Source organism: Sinocyclocheilus grahami, unplaced genomic scaffold, assembly GCF_001515645.1.
Source record: "Sinocyclocheilus grahami isolate Dianchi unplaced genomic scaffold, SAMN03320097.WGS_v1.1 scaffold16.1, whole genome shotgun sequence".
Lineage (NCBI taxonomy): Eukaryota > Metazoa > Chordata > Actinopteri > Cypriniformes > Cyprinidae > Sinocyclocheilus > Sinocyclocheilus grahami.
Genome location: NW_015505195.1, coordinates 4,051,293 through 4,075,352, shown reverse-complemented (window position 1 = coordinate 4,075,352; position 24,060 = coordinate 4,051,293). Strand labels below are relative to the sequence as shown.

Genomic DNA, 24,060 nt, shown 5'->3' with positions numbered 1-24,060 from the left:
AGCCTTTATGTCTGATACCTTGTAGGCTTCTATTTCAGAAAATTACTGTACACACACACACATAAGCAAAGCACTAGTTTCATACTCCTGTGCCAATTCCATACATTTAACTTTTTTGTGCTCATGATGATTAAAAACACAATTAAAATCTGACTTCATAATTCCTTGTTTTTTCCTTTATTTTCAATTTACATTAATTAAAATCATAACAAAACCAGAACCAAAAAGAGAGAACAAACAAAACAAAAAAAAGACCAAGATCATAATATTAATTATAACAAAAATATACACACCCTCACACACACACACACATCCTGTTCAGTGATATGGCGATCCTTTGGGAGCAAAATTCCGGCATTGCCAAAAGAGTCCCTCTGTCTTTTGATCATCCCGCATAGTTCCGCATCCTCTGAGCAGGCTGTGTGTGTTGAATGAGGCTAGTTAGGGAGTGGGATGGTCTGGGAATTGTGGGAAATACTGATTGATAGATCAATACTAATAGCACCTTCTGAAGATGGACCGAGCCGTGCCGGGGGGGTCTTCCTGACGCTTCTCGAACCCCAATCTGCTCTCGTTCACATCCAGATTTTAACTTCGTTTTTTTCCTGTGTGAGGTAGCTTTTCTTGAAATATGAAGATCATGCAAATAAACAAAAATAGAAATGGTTTCCAAATTTATTTGATTTTTTTTCTTTTTCTGCTGTTATGTTAAGGGAACAAAACTTCCTAGTTCGGGCAATCATGGGGGGAAAAATAATGGTACACACACACACACACACACACACACACACACACACAAAAAGGAATGGAACTGCACTTTCCCCAATATTGTCAGTGTGTATAGGCACATGCTCACACACACAAACACATGTAATTGTGAAAATATATAGATCTGGCTGCTTCAGTACAGACTGAATCAAGATTTTTTGTTATTATACACAGTAAATATGAACTTATTCCCTCCTCAGGTTTAACTTTTCACAAAATCTTGCATAATGTGATGTTTTCTTCTGAGTCAAAGTCAAGAGGCAGAGGGAAGGGTGAAGAGGGACTGGACATGGCCTTCTTTCTTTAGTGGGAGGGACTACTGTGGTATCCAGCCATGACGCTGTACAGCATCACCCAACCACCCACCCCCTGCAGGATGTGATGACATCAAGCCATGTTTCTGTCTTTCTTTGAATCTCTTATTCTTTTGGTTGCGCTCTCTCATTCTGTCCCCCTCTTGGCTCCCGTCAGGAGGAGGTGCTGCACTGAGAGCTTGTGGGAAACATGGCTGGATTTCAGAGGGAGAGACTATTTGGGGCCATCCCATTTAACGCTGGTTTTCCTGCACACTAAACGTGGACAGCACGACTTTTTGTTTTTAGAGAAAAAAAACTTTCGTGAATTTTCAGATTCTTTTCTTCCATATTTCGTTATTTGGAGAGTGTATTGCATCCTCACAGTTATTGCTCATCATTGGTATTTTTCCGTGTCTTATTTCATAATCCACATATGTTTTATTTATTTTTTTTACAAGAAGCAGACTGCACCAATGTCCACTCCAAACTCCTGATCTGCTCCTCCGATGTCCATGGGAGCAATGTCCACGATGGGCAGCCTGGATGTCTTCTGAGTTTTGTACTCAATCACAGTCTTGGCCCACTGACCTGTGTGCTTCTGTAAGACAGCAAAAAAAACATGTAAGAGGATAAATATATAAAAAATTAATATAAATAAAATAATAAGTTAATATGAAAATTTGTATTATTTTATTTGGGGTCAGTAAGATTTTTAATGTTTTTAAAAGAAGTCTCTTATTGCTCACTAAGGCTGCAGTTATTTGATAAAATATTGGGAAATATTATAACAATTTAAAATAACAGTTTTCTATTTTAATATATATTTTACAATGTAATTTATTCCTGTGATGGCAAAGCTGAATTTTCAGCAGTCATAAGTTTTAAGTGTCACATGTTCCTTCAGAACTCATTCTAATATGCTGATTTTGGTGCTCAAGAAGCATTTTATTATCAAAGTTGAAATCAGTTGTGCGGTTTAATTTTTTGTGGAAACCATAATAATTTTTTTAGGATTTGACTGATAAATAGGAAGTTCAAAAGAACAGCATTTATTAAAAAAAAGAAAAGAAATGTATTGTAAAATTATGAATGTCTTTACTGTCACTTTTGATCACTTTGATGTATCCTTGCTGAATAAAAGTATTCATTTATTTTAAAAAATCATACCGACCCCAAACTTTTGAATGGCAGTGTATATACTTGTAATTTATTTTATTAAAATTTAATACAAATTTAATTATTTTTATTAATTTTCAACTAATTAATTTTATAACTATAGCCAGTATGTTCGAAAATTATATTTTATTGTGTGACTCACCTTGCAGCCGTCCTCAAGTACTCCATATGTAAAGCGGCTGTTGCCCTCTGCTCTGATCTCCACATCATTGGAGCCCTGCAGCAGAATGGCCTTCTTCAGGTTGCCTGTGGCTTGGTCCATGTAAGCAACGCTGTTCTTGCAGTGGTAGGTGATGGTCTGAGTGGCCTCAGTAGACAGCAGTCTCAGGAAGTTCAGCTGGATGCTGGTAGTACTAGGAGTCTGGCTGCTATCAGCATAGCTGAACTGTTCGAGAAAGAGAAAATGTCTTTTAATACCTTTTTTAAAATATGGTCATTAATATCACTGAAAGAAAAGAGAGCTGATTAATTGTAACACTAGGTAGTGACACATGGGGAAGGAGAGAGTATTTCAGCACAGCTCCTTGTCTCTGCTGGTTTATGATTGAACGTTGATAAATATATAAAAAATTAATATAAATAAAATAATAAGTTAATATGAAAATTTGTATTATTTTATTTGGGGTCAGTAAGATTTTTAATGTTTTTAAAAGAAGTCTCTTATTGCTCACTAAGGCTGCAGTTATTTGATAAAATATTGGGAAATATTATAACAATTTAAAATAACAGTTTTCTATTTTAATATATATTTTACAATGTAATTTATTCCTGTGATGGCAAAGCTGAATTTTCAGCAGTCATAAGTTTTAAGTGTCACATGTTCCTTCAGAACTCATTCTAATATGCTGATTTTGGTGCTCAAGAAGCATTTTATTATCAAAGTTGAAATCAGTTGTGCTGTTTAATTTTTTGTGGAAACCATAATAATTTTTTTAGGATTTGACTGATAAATAGGAAGTTCAAAAGAACAGCATTTATTAAAAAAAAGAAAAGAAATGTATTGTAAAATTATGAATGTCTTTACTGTCACTTTTGATCACTTTGATGTATCCTTGCTGAATAAAAGTATTCATTTATTTTAAAAAATCATACCGACCCCAAACTTTTGAATGGCAGTGTATATACTTGTAATTTATTTTATTAAAATTTAATACAAATTTAATTATTTTTATTAATTTTCAACTAATTAATTTTATAACTATAGCCAGTATGTTCGAAAATTATATTTTATTGTGTGACTCACCTTGCAGCCGTCCTCAAGTACTCCATATGTAAAGCGGCTGTTGCCCTCTGCTCTGATCTCCACATCATTGGAGCCCTGCAGCAGAATGGCCTTCTTCAGGTTGCCTGTGGCTTGGTCCATGTAAGCAACGCTGTTCTTGCAGTGGTAAGTGATGGTCTGAGTGGCCTCAGTAGACAGCAGTCTAAGGAAGTTCAGCTGGATGCTGGTAGTACTAGGAGTCTGGCTGCTATCAGCATAGCTGAACTGTTCGAGAAAGAGAAAATGTCTTTTAATACCTTTTTTAAAATATGGTCATTAATATCACTGAAAGAAAAGAGAGCTGATTAATTGTAACACTAGGTAGTGACACATGGGGAAGGAGAGAGTATTTCAGCACAGCTCCTTGTCTCTGCTGGTTTATGATTGAACGTTACAGAGACTTTCAGTACCATGGATCAACAGAAATTCAGAACTGTGAACAGCTCCCCAAACCAGCTGTGGGATTTTGCAGGCACTCAGGCCGACAATAGAACAGCTGTTCATAATCAATTCCAGATGTGCCTTTTGTGGTACTGTAAACTTTTAAACAGCCTTTTTATGATTTGTTTTGAGGTGTGTTTGTAGTCACTTTACAAAAATTTTAAGTGTACATCTCCAAAATCTAAGGATTATACTCACGTGGAATCCACCGTTCATGCTCTCTCCAAACCACACATGCTTCTGTGCCTTGCTCTTGCTGCTCCACCAGTTCTTGCGTGGGATTTTGGGAGTGCTGGGCTTCACACAGGTCTCTTCGGTCTCCATGTTGCAGAAAACTTTGATGGCATCAGCACTGCTACCAAGGTTAGGATCCACCCAGTAGTCACCTGTGGATAGGGACCAAACATGTTCACACTTGACTGTTAGATACACACAAGTGCACTTGACTGTTTTTTGAGCATGTGAATGTGACACCTTCTAACATTTTCTAACGTTAGATTGTCTCTGAATCACTTTTTTTCCATTTCTTACCGCTCTTCCATTCAGGGTGGCTGAGTTTCAGGTCTCTGCAGGACCGTGCAGGGTTCTTGCGGGAGCCATCTGGGCTGCGGATGACCTCGATCTGGCTGTTGATTGACTTCATTGTTGCGTCCACCTCCACATCATGTTGTCTAAGAGAGCTGGAGGCCTCGTCGGCACGCATGTAACGCAGAGGATCGGGCCCCTTCTCAGTCTGAGACAACCCAGCGAAGGCAGACATGTCAATGCCAGGGCCAGGGGGACCAGGAGCACCAGGGGGTCCAGGGTTACCAGGTGGACCCTAATGAGAGCAGATAGGAAGACAAAATGAATCAGACATCTTCTTTTCATCTGATGTCAGTGAATATTTCAAGTTTTATGTGCATGTTTTAGAGTAAGATGCACTCACAATTGGGCCAGACTCTCCAGAGCGTCCACGAGGTCCAGATGGTCCAATGGGTCCAGGCTGACCATTAGTACCGTCCTTACCAGCTGGTCCAACAGGTCCTGCAGGTCCCTATTTCAAGTAATATGGGTTAAACAGACCATTAGTAATCCATCTGAGCATTAAATGAAGTTTCTAAATTGTTCTGTTGTCTCAGTTTAACTAGTTGAGAGTCACACTCACTTTAGCACCACTTGGTCCAGAAGGTCCAGCAGTACCCTGGTCTCCAGGAGTGCCCTTTTTTGAGGAGACACAACAGAAATGTAAGCATATTTAATATCTTTACTTTACCACTGCAACTTGTTTATAAAAACTAATTCTTGTAAAAGAGACTCACAGGAGGTCCAGGCAGACCCTGCAGACCGGTGAATCCTCTGTGTCCCTTCTGACCTCTTTCTCCAGCTTCTCCTGCTTCACCCTTATCACCACGAGATCCTTGGGGTCCCTGATGCAGAGAAATGGAAAAGCTCCATCAACATGTTAGTAACTATAAAGTGATATACACTAATGCCACAAAAATGACCTGATGTGACTTAATCCATATTTTTTACTTAAAAATATTATTTAAAAAATAAACTTGTCTATTTAGATGTTAACAAATCGTTCACACTTTTTGCATTATAACTATATGGAGTTTAGGTGTAAGAAACTCTTCTGAAGTCGTCTGGTCAATTTACTGGATTTTCTTCATACTCATATAGTGTATGTGTGATATACACATGTTGATACTGGCTATTTCAAGATTTTTAAAGCCTGATGTGTATTTTCAGTGTTCTGTTTTGTTCCACACACTTCATAAAATGTACTTACAACCATGCCTCTAGCTCCAGCGAGTCCAGGGGGTCCAGCAGGTCCTTGTGGGCCCTTTAGAAAGGAGAAAAGATGGTACATAAATAATAAATAAAAATACTTAATATAAGTGCTGAACATTGCTAAATATCTTTAGCTCTGGCCTTTTGATCTTTATAAGGATGGTCTTGCTTATTATTGAAGTCATGCTTTCTTGTATGCAGAAGATATAATCTGTATATTATTGAAAATGAGATTTTGGAAGTTGATGTACTCACATTCTCTCCTCTGTCTCCCTGTTTGCCAATTGGACCAATGGGACCAGGGGCACCAGGTGCACCAGGAGCTCCAGGAGCACCAATCGGGCCAGTGTTACCACGCTCACCCTAGAAAAGCACAAGTAAAACACATTCTATATTATAGCTGGTTGGAAATTCATCTGTGCATTGACTAACCAACATTTTAGTCCAAAAGTCATTTTGAAATTCATATTTTTTTCAGTAAAATTATGTTAATAATATAATTTAGAAATGAAAAAAGATTCATTAAATTAGAAAAATAAAAAAATTACTAAAATACAAAAGTAATTTCACTTAAGGTCTCAGAAGTTTGGACCCCAGTGTATGTGACAATAGTGATATATTGTTTACTTGTCTGGAATTAAAATTACATGTTCAAGCTGGACTGCATTGTGATTTATAAAGATCAGAGGACAACAAAAGGATATTATATGAGTTTGTTTGTTCCTTCACCTTCACACCAGAAGCACCATCTCTACCAGGTGGACCATCAGATCCAGGATTACCCTGAGGACAAACAGAATTGATCTGGTCTTGATATGGTCTTATAATACAAAATGTTCAGTAAAGTGTTCACTGACTTCACTTTAGATGTATCTCTGTGTTAGTCAGATTATTGCAGTGTAGTTTTGCCTTGTTTGGCACTGATTTTATTATGTTATGCATGTATGTGTTCTTTACCTCACGTCCAGTCTCTCCAGCCGGTCCAGTTAATCCAGGAGGTCCAACAGGGCCAGGAGGTCCACGGTCACCAGCAGAGCCAGAAGCTCCCTGTTTACCAGGCTCGCCCTGTGGTACAAATCATTTTCAGTTAGTGTCAGATTAGGGGCACTGCATCTTATAAACAAAACCCACAAATCTATTAATTTTAACTTGAAATTAAACTTTGTTTGAATGAAGATGAGAGGTTTTCATATAGAAATGATGTTGCTCATGGGTTTGTTTACTTACAGAGGGTCCTGAAAGTCCCATGTTATGCATGTATGTGTTCTTTACCTCACGTCCAGTCTCTCCAGCCGGTCCAGTTAATCCAGGAGGTCCAACAGGGCCAGGAGGTCCACGGTCACCAGCAGAGCCAGAAGCTCCCTGTTTACCAGGCTCGCCCTGTGGTACAAATCATTTTCAGTTAGTGTCAGATTAGGGGCACTGCATCAGTATCAGATTTTCTGGGCAAAAGATATTCTTGCGTAATAATGCAAAATGAATTTTAAGAAAAAAATATTTAGATATTAATAGATATTAATATATTTATTTAGATATTAATAGATATTTATTATTTATATATAAAATAATTTTTAATATTAACACTTAATATTAATTACTTTCTTGATCTTATAAACAAAACCCACAAATCTATTAATTTTAACTTGAAATTAAACTGTGTTTGAATGAAGATGAGAGGTTTTCATATAGAAATGATGTTGCTCATGGGTTTGTTTACTTACAGAGGGTCCTGAAAGTCCTGGGAAACCTCTTTCACCACGCTGACCAGGCAAACCAACAATACCACGCTGACCAGAAAGACCAGAAGGGCCGGCAGGACCATCAGGACCCTACACAGGAAATATTGAGAGAAGAAATGTTAAGAATACAGTAAAGAAACAATGAACCTGTACAGAATACACCTGCACCTTCGATGCTAAAATAAGTATGTATGAATGAAGCTGAGCCTTACAGGAAGACCATCTCCTCCAGCCTCTCCCTTCTCTCCAGGCGCACCAGGTGGTCCACGCAGTCCAGCATCTCCTGGTCTGCCTGAGAGACCGGCATCACCACGAACTCCCTTAGGACCATCTTTACCAGCAGGACCTGCGGGGCCAGCAGTACCAGGATTACCCTGTGAAAGAATAATTAAAAAAAAAATTGGATTAGGATAAATTTAGGATAATACAGTCAATCAGTTTAAGTGAACTATGGAGGAACCACAGAGATCTGTCTATTATATTTAGGAGCTTTACATTGGGGCCAGGTGATCCGACTCTTCCTGCAGCACCTGGGAAACCAGTGGCACCCTACAACAGAGAAATATATTGTTATTAAGAAACAATTTAACTCAATGCAGTCAAATATTTTTACTGTCAAAGTAACTGGTAAATACTTCAAAAGTGAATTGAAAATTATTACTTATGATTAATTGACTTATTAAGTAACTCACAGGGGCTCCTTGGGCTCCACGTGCTCCCTTAAGTCCTGTAACACCAGTTGGGCCCTGAAATCAAGCAGTGAACACCGATGAGCCAAATATAATCATTTAATCTGTGAAGAAACAGCACAAAGTTGATGCTTTATACTAAACTCTTAATTTATGTAGAAAATCACAAAGATTTTAAAGATGTCATGTGTCAGTAACCAAAACCAAGTTGCTTTCTAAAAAAACTGCCTCTTTTAACCGCATATCAGTGTAAAACTGATTCACAAAATGCCTCAACGTATCAATAGATAGTGAGGCAGAAACACTCACCACTGGGCCGGGTGCTCCTGATGGTCCTTGGGGTCCAAGGGATCCAGCCTCACCTTTCTGTCCTGCTTCACCCTGCTCTCCCTTAATTCCAGGCTGGCCATCAGCACCCTAAAGAGTGACATTGACAAAAGGTTGTTATCAGATTGATCTTACTTATGACTAAATGCTTTAATTTCCAGTTTAATACAAACGACACTCCCTAATCGGTCATTGTAGCCTCATTTTACATTGTAGCCATAGAGAATTGTACATTTTTAAGTGTAACTATAGAGTACTGTGTTATTTAGCGTGTCTATTGGGTATCCAATATATGTGAAAATGATGACATTAATTGACACAATGTTTTGCTAATCATTTTATTGATGCTCTTTAAAATGACAAAATCCTGAGATATTTCTCTTGCGAGAATATTCCATTTGAAAAATTAATACATAATATATAATGGTGTTAGTGCCCATAATTGTATTGTAGAATACCTTTACATTCTAAATATTATTAATTGGTTGTTTTTTATTGCTTTTTTAAGTTCAGTTTAATCTTCTGTCTACAGAGTTGCTAAGCCATTATAGCAGTGTTGCCTTATTAGAAGTCATTTTCATTTTGGAGTAAAAACTGTAATGGAAAAGATATTTTATGATAAATGACAGTCTATGATATTAGCGCTGCAATAAAATGGAGGCTTTTTGTAACTGTGTTTGTACTTACAGGAGGTCCAGCAAAGCCAGCAGGTCCGGGTGCACCAATCTCACCACGATCACCCTAACAGGATGATAAAAGGATGATAATGAATAAGAAGAAACCTAAAGATAACCTTTGACAAAACCACAAACTCCATTCTTTCTTCCATTTGCTGTCTAGTTGTAATAAATTACACTAATAATCACATTAAAACAAAAACAAACAAATATGTTGCTTACAGGGGCGCCACGAACACCAGGTGCACCAATTGAGCCAATGGGGCCAGTTTCACCCTGTGAGCAAAGACAAAGTGTCATTAAACGAGAATTAAACAACCTGCTCACTAATTTTAGCATGCAACCACTGGTGGAAGACCACAGTAAGGATGAGACATTCACCTTAGCGCCATTGGGACCAGAAGGACCAGGTGGACCAATTGGACCAGTTAAACCCTGGTAAAAAAAGATGACAGAAACATCATTACTTATGACGAGCAAGAAAAAAGCAAGCAATTTCTTACATCTGTTGTCTTTATAGCACTTACTCTTCCACCATCTTTGCCAGAAGCACCTTCAGGTCCTTTCTCTCCGGTGTCACCCTAGTAAAATTAGACATTAAGTCATAAAGTCATTCAGTAGGTTAATACATATGTAATATGACATTAGGTTGATGTAATCACTGAGAAGAGGGATAGTACCATTTTTAAAGCCACTTACTCTGTCACCTTTAGCTCCAGGGATTCCAACAGCTCCTCTCTCACCAGGCATGCCCTGCAGGCCAGAAGTGCCCTGAGATCCTGGAGCGCCAGCCGGTCCAATTGCACCCTATTGGAAATCAAGCAGAGATGTAAAGGGGGTGTCTGAGAGATGGCACAGTCAGTGAGATTTTTTTTAAAGTAGGCTAATTAATACTTTTATTCAGTGAGATGCATTAAATTGATCAAAAGTAAAGATAAAGACATTTATATTGTTACAAAATATCTATTTCAAATAAATGCTTTCTGTTCATCAAAAAAACCTTATCACAGTTGCCACAAAAATATTAAGCAGCACAACTGGTCATCATGGATAATAATAAGAAATGAGCACCAAGTCAGCATATTAGAATGATTTCTGAAGGACCGTGTGACAGTGAAGACTAAAGTAATGGCTGCTATAAATTCAGTTTTGTCAACAAAGGAAAAAAAATACATGTCAAAGTACAAAATATTGTATTTTGTACTTTGTAATTAAATTGTAATAATATTTCACTATATTGCTGTTTTTACTGTACTTTTGATAAAATAAATGCAGTTTTGGTGAGCATAGGAGACTTCTATCAAAAACATTTTTAAAAAATCTTCACAAACTTTTGAACAAGAATTTATTAAATAATTTGACGAGTTTTTTAATTTAAAGAGCTTAAGAATGAACAGATTTGATAGAACAGTAGAGCACAATCTCACATCAGATGAGATGTGGTTCTCACCTTAGGTCCATCAGTTCCGGGAGTTCCTGGAAGTCCTCTTGGTCCCTGGAGACCCTGAGAGCCAGCGCTTCCTCTCTCACCAGGGAAACCACGTTCACCCTAAGAGAAGCACAGAGAAGAGTTATTTTTGTGTAATGACACATTACTACTGATTTCCAGACTTGTTAATTAAAGATATTAACTCACTCTTGGTCCAGTGGGACCAGCAGCACCACCCTCTCCAGAAACACCCTATAAACGAGAAAGAATAAGAGAGAAATTCAGCATAATACTTAGTCACTAATAACATCACAACAACAAAAATGGAAAATTATAATAAATATCTTAAGTGATGCTCACCTGGTCACCAGGTTTACCAGGCTCACCAGGGGATCCAGTAGGTCCTGGAAGACCCTGTGCAGAAACAGAGTAATTCTTAGAAAAACCCTTATACCATGAAACTGTGATTATTATTATATATAAATAATTATACTTTGAGTCCTGACTCTGTTTGGCTTCAGTAATTTAAAAAGAGTGCAGTTTTCTCTTTCAGAATTGAATAATATATTTGGATATTAATATGAATGTACCTGGAAGCCAGATGGACCAGGCTGACCCTGCTCTCCTCTCTCACCAGCTACACCCTAAAAGCACATTGAAATCACAATTTAGTCTCCAAGGAAGTGTTTCAGACCATGGTCTGAAAGAATTGAGATCATAAGACATTGTGAGTAATGTGATGTAATACTCACAGCAGGGCCAGGTGGACCAGCAGCTCCAGTCTCTCCATCTTTACCAGGCAAACCCTAATAGAAGAAAAAATAAAGAGAGAAAGAATGAGAAAAATGCATTTCTACATTTTCTTGGTGCATGTCTGTACAAAAACTAGGTGCTAGGTGTTGGTATATGATTGCTAAGGTTTTCTGAATGGTTTCAAGCACACTGTGTGGTTGCTAGGGTGTCCTGAATGGTTGCTAGGTCAAAAGAGCCCAACCCAAGTGTGTGTGATATTACAGTTATGATTTGGGTTCCTTCTTGTAAGTTTGTAAATCTATAGGACTTCATCAGCTGTAAACCAGATTAATACTAGGTATAATAGTGATGTTTGGTGTATGCTTATGAATAATTGTTTCTTATCAGTTACTGTATTTCATAGGAGTTAGTCTGGATATCTGGTATCTTCTGACATATAAGGCCAAGTAATCTGGATATGCATGTCTATTGAACCATGACTTACTCTAAGACCAGGGCGCCCAACAAGTCCTTTCTCTCCAGATTTTCCAGGTTCTCCCTGTGAGAGAGAGATATGATCCAATGACGTACAACACATACACTTCCCAAACATTTTTATGGACCTAAACATGAACACCGGTAGCTGAAATGCAGAAACACTCCAATGGTCTCACATTGGCTCCCTTAGGTCCAGGGAATCCCATCACTCCAGGCTGACCACGAGCTCCCAGAGGCCCAGGAGGACCAGGGCGTCCATCTTCACCAGGGGCACCCTATAATGAATAAAATATGTTCAGGACTGAACTGAAATTAGAAATTTCCCAGTGGATATTGAGTCTATGTATACCGTTCAAGGGTTTGGGGTTGGAAGGATTTTTTTGTTTTTGAAAGAAGTTCACCAAGGCTGCATTATTTGAGCAAAAATACAGTAAAAACAGTAATTGTTACGGTGCTGCTACTGTGAGGGAACGAGGAGACGAAGGAGTGAGGAGACATAGGAGCATTTACAATGAAGAAAGTCTTTATTTATCCAAAGGAACAGAGGAACACACATGTAGAAGGGGAATTTACATTTTAGACAGGACGCAGGACTCAGGAAAACACAGGGCTTAAATAGAGAACTAAACGGGACACAGCTGGAATCAAATAAGGGCATAATCAAACATGATTAACACAAGGGAGAAACTAGGTCATGGAGCATGTGTGGGAGGAAAACAAACATAAAACAGTCCATTAACAGTAATATTATGAATTATTGTTAAAATTTAAAAGAACTTATTTCTATTTTAATATATTTTAAAATGTAATTTATTCTTGTGATGGTATAGCTGAAATATCAGCAGCAATTAATCCAGTCTTCAATGTCACCATGATCCATCAGAAATCATTTTATGCTAATTTGGTGCTCAAGAAACATTTCTTTATTCTAATACTTTTTCAGGATCCAGCATTTATTTGAAACAGAAATCTATTTTAAAATTTAAATGGTCTTAATTGATATTGATCAATTTAATGCATCCTTGCTGGATGAAAATATTAATTTCTTTCTTTCAAAAAAATATTTTTGACCCCAAACGTTTGACCAGTAGTGTATATCTGTTTGCAGGCTGTAACTCTTTACTGTTACAAGAAAAATGAAAGTGATTTAAATTATATAGATACTCACAGATGGTCCAACTTTTCCTTGAGGTCCAGCATCACCAGGGCGTCCAGTGAGACCCTGTTAGAAGAGGAAACAGATGAATGGTCAACCATCATAAAAGCTGATTTTAGATTGTATTGTCTGTTATCTACAGTTATGATGATCTAAATTGCCCTGAATAATCAGTTTCCAGGTAAATCCCAGAAATACCACAATCACTTACTCTGGCTCCAGGAAGACCGGACTCTCCTGTGCGACCAGGATCTCCAGTTGTTCCTTTCGGGCCAGTCAAACCTGGAACACCACGATCACCAGGTGCACCCTATCATAGCACAGAACATTTGAGTACAGAGGAAATACATGGGTGGATTAGATGAGTAACCAACTATGAGTCTAAATCACCAACCTTTGCTCCAGCTAGACCATCCTGACCAGGGAATCCACGGTTACCTGGAGCTCCCTAGTAAATAACAACACATATAGGCTTATTAGTGTGGTTCTTTATCATTCAGTTAATCAGTAAAACTAATTAAGATAAGAAACACACTCTTTCTCCAGGAGGTCCATTTGGTCCGGCAGAACCAGGCTCTCCTCTTGGTCCTCTCTTGCCTTCCTCTCCAGATGGCCCAGGGGCACCCTGAGGTCCTGCAACACCCTGTGTAATTAGGAAAAAGATATGACTGATTAGTTTGCTATAATATTTCATATGATTGTATACAATCTAAATGACGACTGATGATAGGTATAATGTTGGTTACTTACACGCTCTCCCTTGGGTCCAGCCTCGCCTTTAAATCCTGGGATACCAGGGTCTCCCTGTATAAACACAAGAGTGTTTTCAATTAGTACAATGGCGAACCTCAAATGGCAGAATAATCAGTAACCTGTGCAATTCGGATCATCCATATGAAATTACTAATAGATGTCTGGGAAACACTGAGAGCTTTTTAATTGGACATGATTACGTACAGATTGTCCTTTAGGCCCAAGTGGTCCAGTAGCTCCCTGAGGTCCTGGCGGGCCACGGGGTCCTGGGAAACCAGGTGCACCAGCGATGCCAGGACCACCCTGCAAAAGAGAAAAATGTTCACAATAGATTCACTGCAACAGTGTGACCAGTGTTAAGACTAAACATTATTTTAAAATATACAGAGAAATGAGTGAAAGAGAACAATAAATTATATGGCTATACTCACAGCAGATCCTTTGGCACCAGGAATACCATCAGTACCAGGGTTACCCTGCATAACGTGAACGTTTAATTTCAAAATACTGCATATATTGTTTACACTGATAAAGAAAATCAAATCATATTTTGCTTGTCACATTATCTGTAATATTACTCACAGATGCACCGGCGGGTCCAGGTGATCCAGGTGTACCGGCCTCTCCACGGGGTCCTTGTGCACCCTCAGGTCCACGAGCTCCAGTGGGACCAGCTTCACCCTGCAGGAGTGAACATCATATATCATTACCAAGGATCTGTGCAAATTAAAAATGCTTAAATTTGAGAATGGGTTAAGAATTCGCAGTGAAGTGCTATAGATGACTGATATTTTACCTTAGCACCAGGGGATCCTGGGAAACCTGGAGCACCAGCAGGACCAACAGGGCCCTGAGGACAGAAACATCAACAAATGATCAAAGAGGTGTGCTTACTTCCTTCTAACTACATTTTCAAAATATTTTTAGTAAATATTGAGTGAAATTATTGGCTAGATAATAATTTTAATTATATATATATATATACATATATATATATATCTGCATTATATCGTCAATCGTCCACCTTGATATCTCTATTAGTTATCATTAGCAATAGCATTAATGAAGTTAAACTTTAAAAACAGAATGGAGACCATGATTTTAAGTGTATATAGACTTCTAGTATGTGAGAACCTGCAGTTGAAGAAGTTAGGAAATGCACTTACAGGAGGACCAGCAGGACCAGGCAGACCATCATTACCACGGGCACCCTGTGGACAGACATATGTAGACCATTACAGTCTGAAGCCACCTTCAGCTGCAGAAATTTTGATCATATATTGTATTGTTAATTAGGCCAGTTCACTTACAGCAGCACCAGGAGGCCCAGGACGACCTCTCTCACCGGGCAGACCACGTGGACCCTGATAGACAAAAAAAAAACAGGATGGAGAGTGTTAGATGCACTATGTCAGTGTCAGAAAACTACAGCTAAATTAATCATCAGGCCATTTCTGACTCTAGATACTGACCATTGGTCCAGAAGCACCGTTCTCACCATTAGCACCAGCTTCACCCTGGAAGAAGAGAGAGGAGACTGATTACACCTTACAGTTGTATAATGTTAGGTCAAATCAATTTGCTCAGAACATAATTAAAATGAATTAGCACATTTAGCATTTGGTAGGCTTATATATTTCACTATATATTGCTCAAAGTTCTGGTATCTTTATATGAGTCTTTATAGTTTAAAATATGTTTATTTGTAGAAATTAAATAAACTTAAAATTCAATTAAATTATTTAATCATATATATTGTTCCAAGGCAAATTTGCAAACAATAATTCTTTACAACTACAAAAACAATATAATACAAATACAAATAATTTGATAAATGTCTGTTATAATTCTGATGCCCTGTGAAATCTGTGTGCATTTTATTCTTATGTGCTTTTTGTCAAATATGAGTATAGACAGTGTCATGATGACTTTTGCGTAGTTTATCTGTTACAGTTGGGTGTTAATGAGCAGGTAGTGAATCTCCATTTCTCAAAGGTTTTTATAGGAGTTCTTTTATTTTAAAACATCTTTATAGTTTAAAATATCTCTGGAAATTAAATTAAATTAAATTATTCAATAATATATATATTTTTCAAAAGCAGATTTGCAAACAATAATGCCTTAAAACTACATACATTTGATATGTTAGAATTCTGATGCCCTGTGAAACTTTTTTGTCAGATATGATTATAGACAGTGTATTAGGATGAATTTTACGTAGTTTATCTGTCAGAGTTTAGCGTTTTGGCTGACTGTTTTTATGTTGCTCTACCTTAGCACCTGCAGCACCAGCCTCTCCTTTAGCTCCATCCAGACCTGGGTGTCCCTACAAACACATTCAAAGGTTAAATGCATGTATTTATACAGAAGTAAACATACAGAAAAACAATTAATTCTAGATGAAGCTCACTCTGTGTCCCTTGATGCCAGGTAGGCCAGGGGTTCCGGGGAATCCACGGGCTCCCTGTCATATATATAAATAAGAAACATATTTAGTGATTATGTTCCATCTTTGTAAAAATGTGATTATATTAAATTGTATGACTATTATCAGAATACAAACAAGGGACTAAAACGATTGCAGCCTGGTCTTTGTTTGTGTACGTTGTTTACCTGAGGCCCTGGGGCTCCACGCTCACCAGCCTTACCAGGTTTGCCAGCCTCACCCTGGAAAAAGAGTGCGCAGAGACATTGAAGTTTGTATCTGACAAGGTTGAATATCAATCCAGTGGCAAAAACTACTCACATCACTTCCAGGTTTTCCAGGGGGCCCAGGTGGGCCACGGGGTCCAAGGGGACCCTATAGTAAAACAATTGTTATAAATTGATTAAACTGCATTGTGTTCTAGTAAAGCAGTCTGCAAAGCCATGCCATTCTCCGTGTGCATCTGAATGCATCATCTGTGTGGGCCATGTAATATGTGAGTACATAAAATGTCATACTGTATGTGTATGCATGTTGGCAAAATTTTGGACACTCACAGCAGGGCCGGGTTCACCAGCCTCTCCAGGGTTGCCTTGGAAACCTTGTGGGCCCTGGAATGGAAACAAATGACAGTGTGGGCTTAGGAGTTGGTGTTGGTGTGTGCTAACATATTACTCATATCTGTCTCGTCAATGGTAGCTTCTGTTGAGGATATAATCAGCATTATGTTGTATTTTTCTGGAAATATGACATGATTATGAATATGAATGATGTGTGTTTACTTACAGGTGCTCCAGAGGGGCCGGGAGGTCCACGGGGACCCATTGGACCCTGTAGAAACAGATAAAGTTGAAATGCAGCATAGCAACTTTGAAATAAAAAATAAATAAACAGCATGACTGTTGTGTTTTCCAATCATTTAAGATTAATTATGTTTCAATGTGTGTTTACATTTATTTTGGATATATGTTTATACTGTATGTTACAAGCTTTGAATCTGTCAAGCACTGTAACGTTCTGAGAACAGGTGGCATTTGAAAATGCTATTGTGACTAAATAAGTCATTAGGGGGCACTAAAGATTAAAAACAGGCAACAGCATTTGACTCTCCTGATATTATTCTTTATGTTGCAGAGTACAAAAATGTATTTAAATTGAAAAAAAAAAATGGCTTACAGTCATAGAATTCTTCAAGTACAATTATAATGCAGCACCTTAAATAGAGCACAATGCTCAAATATTGAAACTTCAGGTGACTTTTATTAATTTGTGCATGTTGTTTTTGCTTTTTTTGTATGAAATGCTTTGGCAATATGACTGAAAAAACGGACATGCAGAGTAAAAATTTTAAATTAAAATTCCAGCTTGAAATGAAATATCATTCCAGAGCATTCCGCAAGGGGGCAGACCTTACAAACTTTTCATATAACAGTTTATGAATTATAGAACTATATACTATGATAACTATTAATATTTGTATTATTCTGACAGATCCATATTAGCCAAAATTAGTACTTATAAAATATTGACTTATATGTGACATTCTTTCAAAATGGGTTGCAGTTTAAACCAGAAAAAAAAAGTATTTCATACAATTTCAAAAGTTATTTAATATACATATAGTTTGTGTACACAGTTTTTCTCACCATTGGTCCCTGCATCACGCCCATCTGAGCACCTCCTGCCTTCTCATCAAAACCACCAGCCATCTGAGCAGCAAAGTTCTGCACACACACACACACACACACACACACACAGAAAAACAAATTTACAGTAACCCCGCAAAAGGGCAGACAAAAATTTAGAGAGTAGATTAAATGAGGAGAAACATACTCCTCCAAGTCCAGGAGGACCATTAGGTCCTGGTGGTCCAGGGGGTCCTGGGTTTCCAGGTGTACCAGGCTCACCATCTCTCCCTCTTGGTCCGGGACCTCCCTAAGGGGTGGGAGTCAAAAAAACAAAAAAACAGAACATAATTGGAAAAGAACAGAGATTAACTAAAGCCTTTTCACATGACAGCATCCTGCAGAGTGTGTCCACTGCCCCCTTAATGTAACCGGATAACTGCTAATAAGGTCTGACATTACTTTACCAAACAAGTTTGAGAAAAAAGTTACTTACCTTCTCACCCTTAGGTCCTCTCTCGCCACGTGCTCCCTGCTCTCCTAAGGGTCCCTGAAATCACAAAAAGAAAAGTTAAAAAACAAAAAAGTCAACAAGTAAAGTTGTAGGTCTCTGAAATGAAAAGGACAACAGTACATTCAAATAAACGTTCTGGAGAGCCCCCTAGTGGAGAAGTGCAATGATGTGTGAAATTATTCAGAAACCAACTAACAAAGTGTTTATGGTTCATCTCACCATTGGGCCAGCAGGTCCTCTTGGTCCTACAACCTACAGACACAAACAAATAAATATTATTTTCCAACTCCAGCTTTTAACATTTGGTCAAATCAGTCCAAAACACAAAGATCTTTACTGGTGAAATGACTTACATCTGCAATATCGCCTGGTTCTCCTTTCTGTCCCTGTGCAGAGTAAGACTTAATATATAATTTACATAGGTAATTCTATTCAGTATTCAAACTAAACCTTAAGAATATTATGCATTTCTTAAATAAAGATAAAGTCAAGGTCTCACCTTTGCACCAAGTGACCCTGCTGAATCATGTTACAGGATGAAGAAGATAAAGATTGATAGTTAGACACAGGAGGAAGTAGTTTTGGATGTATTAAATCAATTAGCAAATATTCAAACACATACAAAAACAACCAATGTTGTAGAATAACAGTCTGTCTGGAGTTGTAACATCTGAATCATACATTCATAACAATACTGCTGGCTCATCATAAAAAACTAGAGGTCACCAAAGGGTCAGGAAAAAAACGGCTCAGCAATCAGCTAATACTGACTCATAATGAGGACGGTAAACTAGTCAGACACTCAGTGTTACTGTAAGAACTAATGAACAGCTACTCCCTGCTGAAACTACATAGCTGAAAAGACCAACTCAGCGGCACCCCACTAGGCCGTGTACCAAAACAGCATCATTCTCTTCCCAATCTGCTTTGGTTAAATTGTTAAAAGCACAATAAGATGCAAGTTCATGATCAGTTTAAAACATGATCAAATGTTTATCATCTTTAAATTAGAAGCAATATTAGGCTATATGCTGCTCAGCAAATTAGAATAAAATATTTAGTGAAAACTCATTCTGTATCAGTGCATGAGCTGATTACAGTGAGCTAGAGTATATTAAAATCAAAACGTTTCATCATATTTTGTTAACTATGTTCATCTTATTATTGTGTGTATCTGTGCAGCAGCAACACACACAATTTTTTAAATGAACAATATCAGCTGTCAAGGTTCACTGAGCATGAAGTAAATGAAAAAAGTTGAAAGAACACTTCTAAATTTTTTGTTAATTAGGTTGTTTGAATGAGGTTGTGCCATGACCTCCCATTCAAAGACTCATTTTCTTGTTTTTCAGCTTTTCCCAAAATAAAGCAGTCTAAGGCCAAGGTGAGTCCACTTTCAAGACATCTATTGTCTTTTTTGTGTTAAAAACTGAAGTTAGAATAAAATATTTAGTGAAAACTCATTCTGTATCAGTGCATGAGCTGATTACAGTGAGCTAGAGTATATTAAAATCAAAACGTTTCATCATATTTTGTTAACTATGTTCATCTTATTATTGTGTGTATCTGTGCAGCAGCAACACACACCATTTTTTAAATGAACAATATCAGCTGTCAAGGTTCACTGAGCATGAAGTAAATGAAAAAAGTTGAAAGAACACTTCTAAATTTTTTGTTAATTAGGTTGTTTGAATGAGGTTGTGCCATGACCTCCCATTCAAAGACTCATTTTCTTGTTTTTCAGCTTTTTCCAAAATAAAGCAGTCTAAGGCCAAGGTGAGTCCACTTTCAAGACATCTATTGTCTTTTTTGTGTTAAAAACTGAATATCAATCTATTTTAACTATGTGTGTCTCTCAGTGAAAGCATAAAATAAAATAAAATAAAATGCTGCAATAATTCTTTTCATTAAAAAAGTCAAATTAAATATTTTGAGACTAAAGTATAAGTTAGCTTAAAACATGACCAATACAATCCTACATTTCCTTTTTTGAAGAAGTGACCAAATATCTTGTCTAAAAATAATGGATTTCACAGCAAACTAGTGTCAAGATTGTGTTCTTTCTATAAGAAAAAAACTACTATCAAAGTCAAATATAAAGTGGACACATTTTAGCCATAACAGTCTTTAACTGAAAAACATAATTTGCACTATAATGCAAACGTAAAACTTAAAAGTGTTGCTTTCTTCCCTTTAATTGTTTGCTTTGAGTTCTGAATGCAATCACATGACCAACTAGTGTAGTCTAGTGGTATGTGGCACTGTTGCCATAGATACAGAACTCAAAGCAGATGGCTAGCAGGACAGGTATGATAAGCAAAGAGAGGTGTATGAGCAGAGAGCGGACCGATAGGTTCGTCGGTGTCAGCTGGGCAGATGGGACAGCACTCTCCAGGTGGAATGATGGGATTGGCACAGTCTCTCAGGTCCTCACAGATGACCTCATCACATAGCACTGCCCCTGCATCACACACACAGATGCGGCATGCTTCTGGTTTCCATACTGCACGGTCTGCATACTGCTGGCCATCTTGTATGCAGCCCCCAAAGTCTTCCTCTGCAGCCACCAGAAGGGGGCAACAGAAAGGAGTGCATGGGGGTAAGAGACAGGTGAGCGACATAAAAATATACTTATATAGCTTGTACAGATCTCCTAATAATTTTGAAATATTTTAGAATATATACATATATATATATATATATATATATATATATGGCTATATTTATATTCATAAATAAAATTGTAATTAATTTCTGTCCACCTGGTAGCTGGCATCTGGTTACATTTTCATTATACATTCACCACAACACTGGCTATTAATATTTGTAGGGTGCATATCTGACACCCTGGCGTAAAATGTAGGCTTCTGTAGTCTGCGTATTTGTAACTGAACCCCCAAATCTACTAAACTAGCCATGAATGGGGCTTTCTCAAACACAGACTGGGCTGCATTGACAGCCTGGTGCCTTATGCAAACACACCCCTCTCAAAAGCTCCATCTGGATCTAATGGTCTCACTTACCACCAGGGCAAATACACCCTCATGGGTCGGAAAGGACAGCCCTTATACACACAGAACCCCTTGAAATGTTTGCTTTTCAAATATTCATATGAAAGTGTAATTTGACTTTAACTTTGAGCCCTAGTGCACATGAATGCTGCAATTATAGCTGTTTAAATCTGAACTGTAAATATGGAAAATCCACTTTTGTGGGATGCAAATATAGGCCGGCCTAAGCAAGCATTCTGTGTAATTAACATTTCCTTGTTTACTGAGAAGTGAGAAATTTAAAGAGCACAGTGAGAACACAATGAGATCATCAACCTGGTCATTATTCTTCTATCCCTTCATAGTTTACCAAATATCACAGATGACACTCTTCTAAGATGCTTGTGCCTCTTTGAGGTTGCCAGTCTGATGTTTTGCCATTTCAAACAACATTCCACAGACCCCCTCCCTATCCACCCACCAAACCTAGTTCCCCAAATCTCCTTCTAATCGAAGTAAAATCCCCCGAACTAAACCCGAAATATTTGTTGCTTTCCAAACCATTTGCACGTGTAATAATGGTGCACCGTTTGATCCCTTGGAGGAACCTTTGCTCCCAATCTTGAGTGAAACAGTGCTCACACTACCACTAGTGGATGTATTAATGGCCTATATATATGGAATTCAGCCATTTTAATGCTGAAACGGTTACACATAAGCCTTTCCTTTACATTGTAGAAATAAAATTAAAACACTTGAGGCATCCATTTGTTGTTCCTCGGTTTGCCACACTGGTTTATGTTCCATAAGCAAGTTTGCATTAAAAACTAAAAGAAAGAAATAAGAAATAATACATCTAATAATTCAATGACTTTTATGGAGCTTGTTTTTTTCCTGTCAGTAATTTTGTGGTCTCGCACGACTACTAGCACAATTAGCTATCAGTTAACTGTTTTAAAAACATTCAATGTATATTAAAGTGATAAGTAATGAGAGAAACATCCGTTTTGTCACTGTACCGTAATGATACTGATCCTTTCCCAATGAAAGTGCTCGAACGGTGTATTGTTGCTATAGTAACCTCCTCACGAGAAAGTTACTTGGCGAGCATCAGTTTTGCGCACTGATTAACCTGCATTCTAACTTTTGTGGTTGCTGAACCTTTGTTTAGAAACGTTAATTCAAACTGAATCCGTAGATAGCCTACTTTAGGTGTTTTGTTCTTTAACATTTAGCTAACTTTGAAATAATACACACAAGAGTCTGCGCGTGTTAACCTGTCGCACAACCTCCGCATCTGTCATTCTGTCAGCACTGCGCGTGACCGAAGAGCGAAAACCAGAATGTTCACATCAATGGAGCTGGATACAGCAGCTTTTGCGCTTTAACGCGTCGCTGGTTTGCATTGTAGACTGCAGTCAAACTTTGGATAACAGCAGACTTAGACTTAAAATACAAGCATGGGGTCTTATATTTAAAAAATGAGCCAAGACATTCCACAGTCCAGAGGTGATACGCGCAAACCAAACTGATCCATTCCAAACTTTCCTCTCATGTCACCATGGCAACACCGTACAATTTTTTAGCAGAATACTTTGAATTTCAATGTGAAAAACTCCAACTTACGGTCATCTTCTTGTTGACATCTTACAAGGGATAGCAAAACGCAATGCGTTGCTACAAATAGCAGGAGAGTCCGTGAATCCACTAATCTGAACATGTCTAAAGGTTAGACATGCAGGTCCTCAGGGGTGAAAGTCGCCGAAGAACCGGCGGAGCGGCAGCTCTGTGCTCGCGGGGAGTGTGAAAGTGGATGTGGGTGTATTTGGGAGGATCCGACGCCAGGCACACACAGGCAGAGCCCACCGCGTCAGTCAGAGCTCCGCGGTGTTATGTCCACTGGCGCATTTATGAATCTTAGTATATCCCAAAAAGTGAGTCCAACCCCGACCCCCATGAGCGCTGAAATACGAGCCATATCAGCCCCCCACCCCACACTATTGGGAAAGAAGAGGGGGGAAAAAACTCCGCCACTCCTCTGTCTCAAGAACAATTCCATCCAAACCCATCCACCCCTCCCCTCATTGCCCTTTCCTGGCAAATGGTGGCCTTTCTCGCTGTGCTTTTGTATGAAAGTGCATCAGAATGGCCTTTGCTCAGAAGGAGACTTGGAGAACCAAAATACATTCATTGTTTCAAAGATTTGGACCCACTAGGTTGCACATGACCATTAAAAACTCAAGATAATGTCATGAAGTATCAAAATACTGTGAGTATGAGAACCATGGGAGGTTATACAAAAGGTGTCAGACCTGATGCATCAGATATATTTGCAGTTTGCATTTTCAATAATACGTCGACATTTTTGCAAGGGGTTATGAATTCCAAAAACCATGCTACTGGTGCTATAGTGAACATCTTGATTATGGATGTCCCACAAATCACTGTGAATAAGATAAGAAACATCATACAGCATATTGTCTAATTGATTCAACAATGTCACAATTCCAACTTACTAAACTTGTATTAACCTTTATCAACTAACAAACGACAAACCTCCAATACTTGGCACAACCTGACTAAATTTAAACATTATTTCTCCGGTAGAGCGCCAGCTACTTCAGAGTTATTGTTATTACAGTCCAAATAAATGTCCTGTTCAGCCAAAGCAGTAACATAACAGCAGCTCTTTGTTTCACAAGCAGTTTTGTTATTGTTAAAAGTAAAACTAAGTCTACAATAAAACCAAACCTAAAGCTAAAACTATTAACAATCACTTTCATTAATT

At 38.0% G+C, this 24,060-nt stretch overlaps 1 protein-coding gene across 5 annotated transcripts; it reads right to left on the bottom strand.

The window, feature by feature from the left end:
* Nucleotides 1-260: 260 nt before the first annotated feature.
* On the bottom strand, nt 261-23,222 carry LOC107549173 (collagen alpha-1(II) chain-like). Of its 5 annotated transcripts, none has more exons than XM_016230169.1 (54): nt 22,899-23,222; nt 20,630-20,839; nt 18,782-18,801; nt 18,636-18,668; nt 18,502-18,534; nt 18,265-18,318; nt 17,977-18,078; nt 17,790-17,867; nt 16,930-16,974; nt 16,701-16,754; nt 16,465-16,518; nt 16,332-16,385; nt 16,129-16,182; nt 15,991-16,044; nt 15,191-15,235; nt 15,029-15,082; nt 14,885-14,929; nt 14,515-14,568; nt 14,301-14,399; nt 14,150-14,194; nt 13,923-14,021; nt 13,716-13,769; nt 13,501-13,608; nt 13,360-13,413; nt 13,177-13,275; nt 12,978-13,031; nt 11,986-12,084; nt 11,817-11,870; nt 11,332-11,385; nt 11,170-11,223; nt 10,940-10,993; nt 10,787-10,831; nt 10,601-10,699; nt 9,850-9,957; nt 9,678-9,731; nt 9,532-9,585; nt 9,373-9,426; nt 9,161-9,214; nt 8,456-8,563; nt 8,150-8,203; nt 7,953-8,006; nt 7,670-7,831; nt 7,440-7,547; nt 6,991-7,098; nt 6,448-6,501; nt 5,974-6,081; nt 5,717-5,770; nt 5,244-5,351; nt 5,090-5,143; nt 4,871-4,978; nt 4,474-4,762; nt 4,141-4,328; nt 3,484-3,726; nt 261-1,662 (listed from the first exon to the last, which is right to left on the bottom strand). In XM_016230169.1, exons 1-54 carry the CDS (start codon nt 22,990-22,992, stop codon nt 1,516-1,518), a joined length of 4,479 nt encoding a protein of 1,492 aa, XP_016085655.1. In that variant the 5' UTR covers nt 22,993-23,222; the 3' UTR covers nt 261-1,515. The 5 variants fall into 5 exon arrangements, with proteins under 5 accessions (XP_016085655.1, XP_016085668.1, XP_016085662.1 ...); XM_016230182.1 differs by having other exon boundaries at nt 1,516-1,662; nt 20,630-20,743; XM_016230176.1 differs by having other exon boundaries at nt 1,516-1,662; nt 18,782-18,798; nt 22,899-22,992.
* Between the last annotated feature and the right edge of the window lie 838 nt (nt 23,223-24,060).

Excerpts from the sequence above, each read along its gene's own strand:
- LOC107549173 (XM_016230169.1), bottom strand. The coding sequence starts at position 22,992 with ATGTTCAGATTAGTGGATTCACGGACTCTCCTGCTATTTGTAGCAACG. Across the intron at positions 18,669-18,781 it reads CAGGGTCACTTGGTGCAAAG|GGACAGAAAGGAGAACCAGG; the intron begins GTGAGACCTTGA and ends TACTCTGCACAG. Across the intron at positions 18,319-18,501 it reads GAGGACCTGCTGGCCCAATG|GGACCCTTAGGAGAGCAGGG; the intron begins GTGAGATGAACC and ends TTGTGATTTCAG.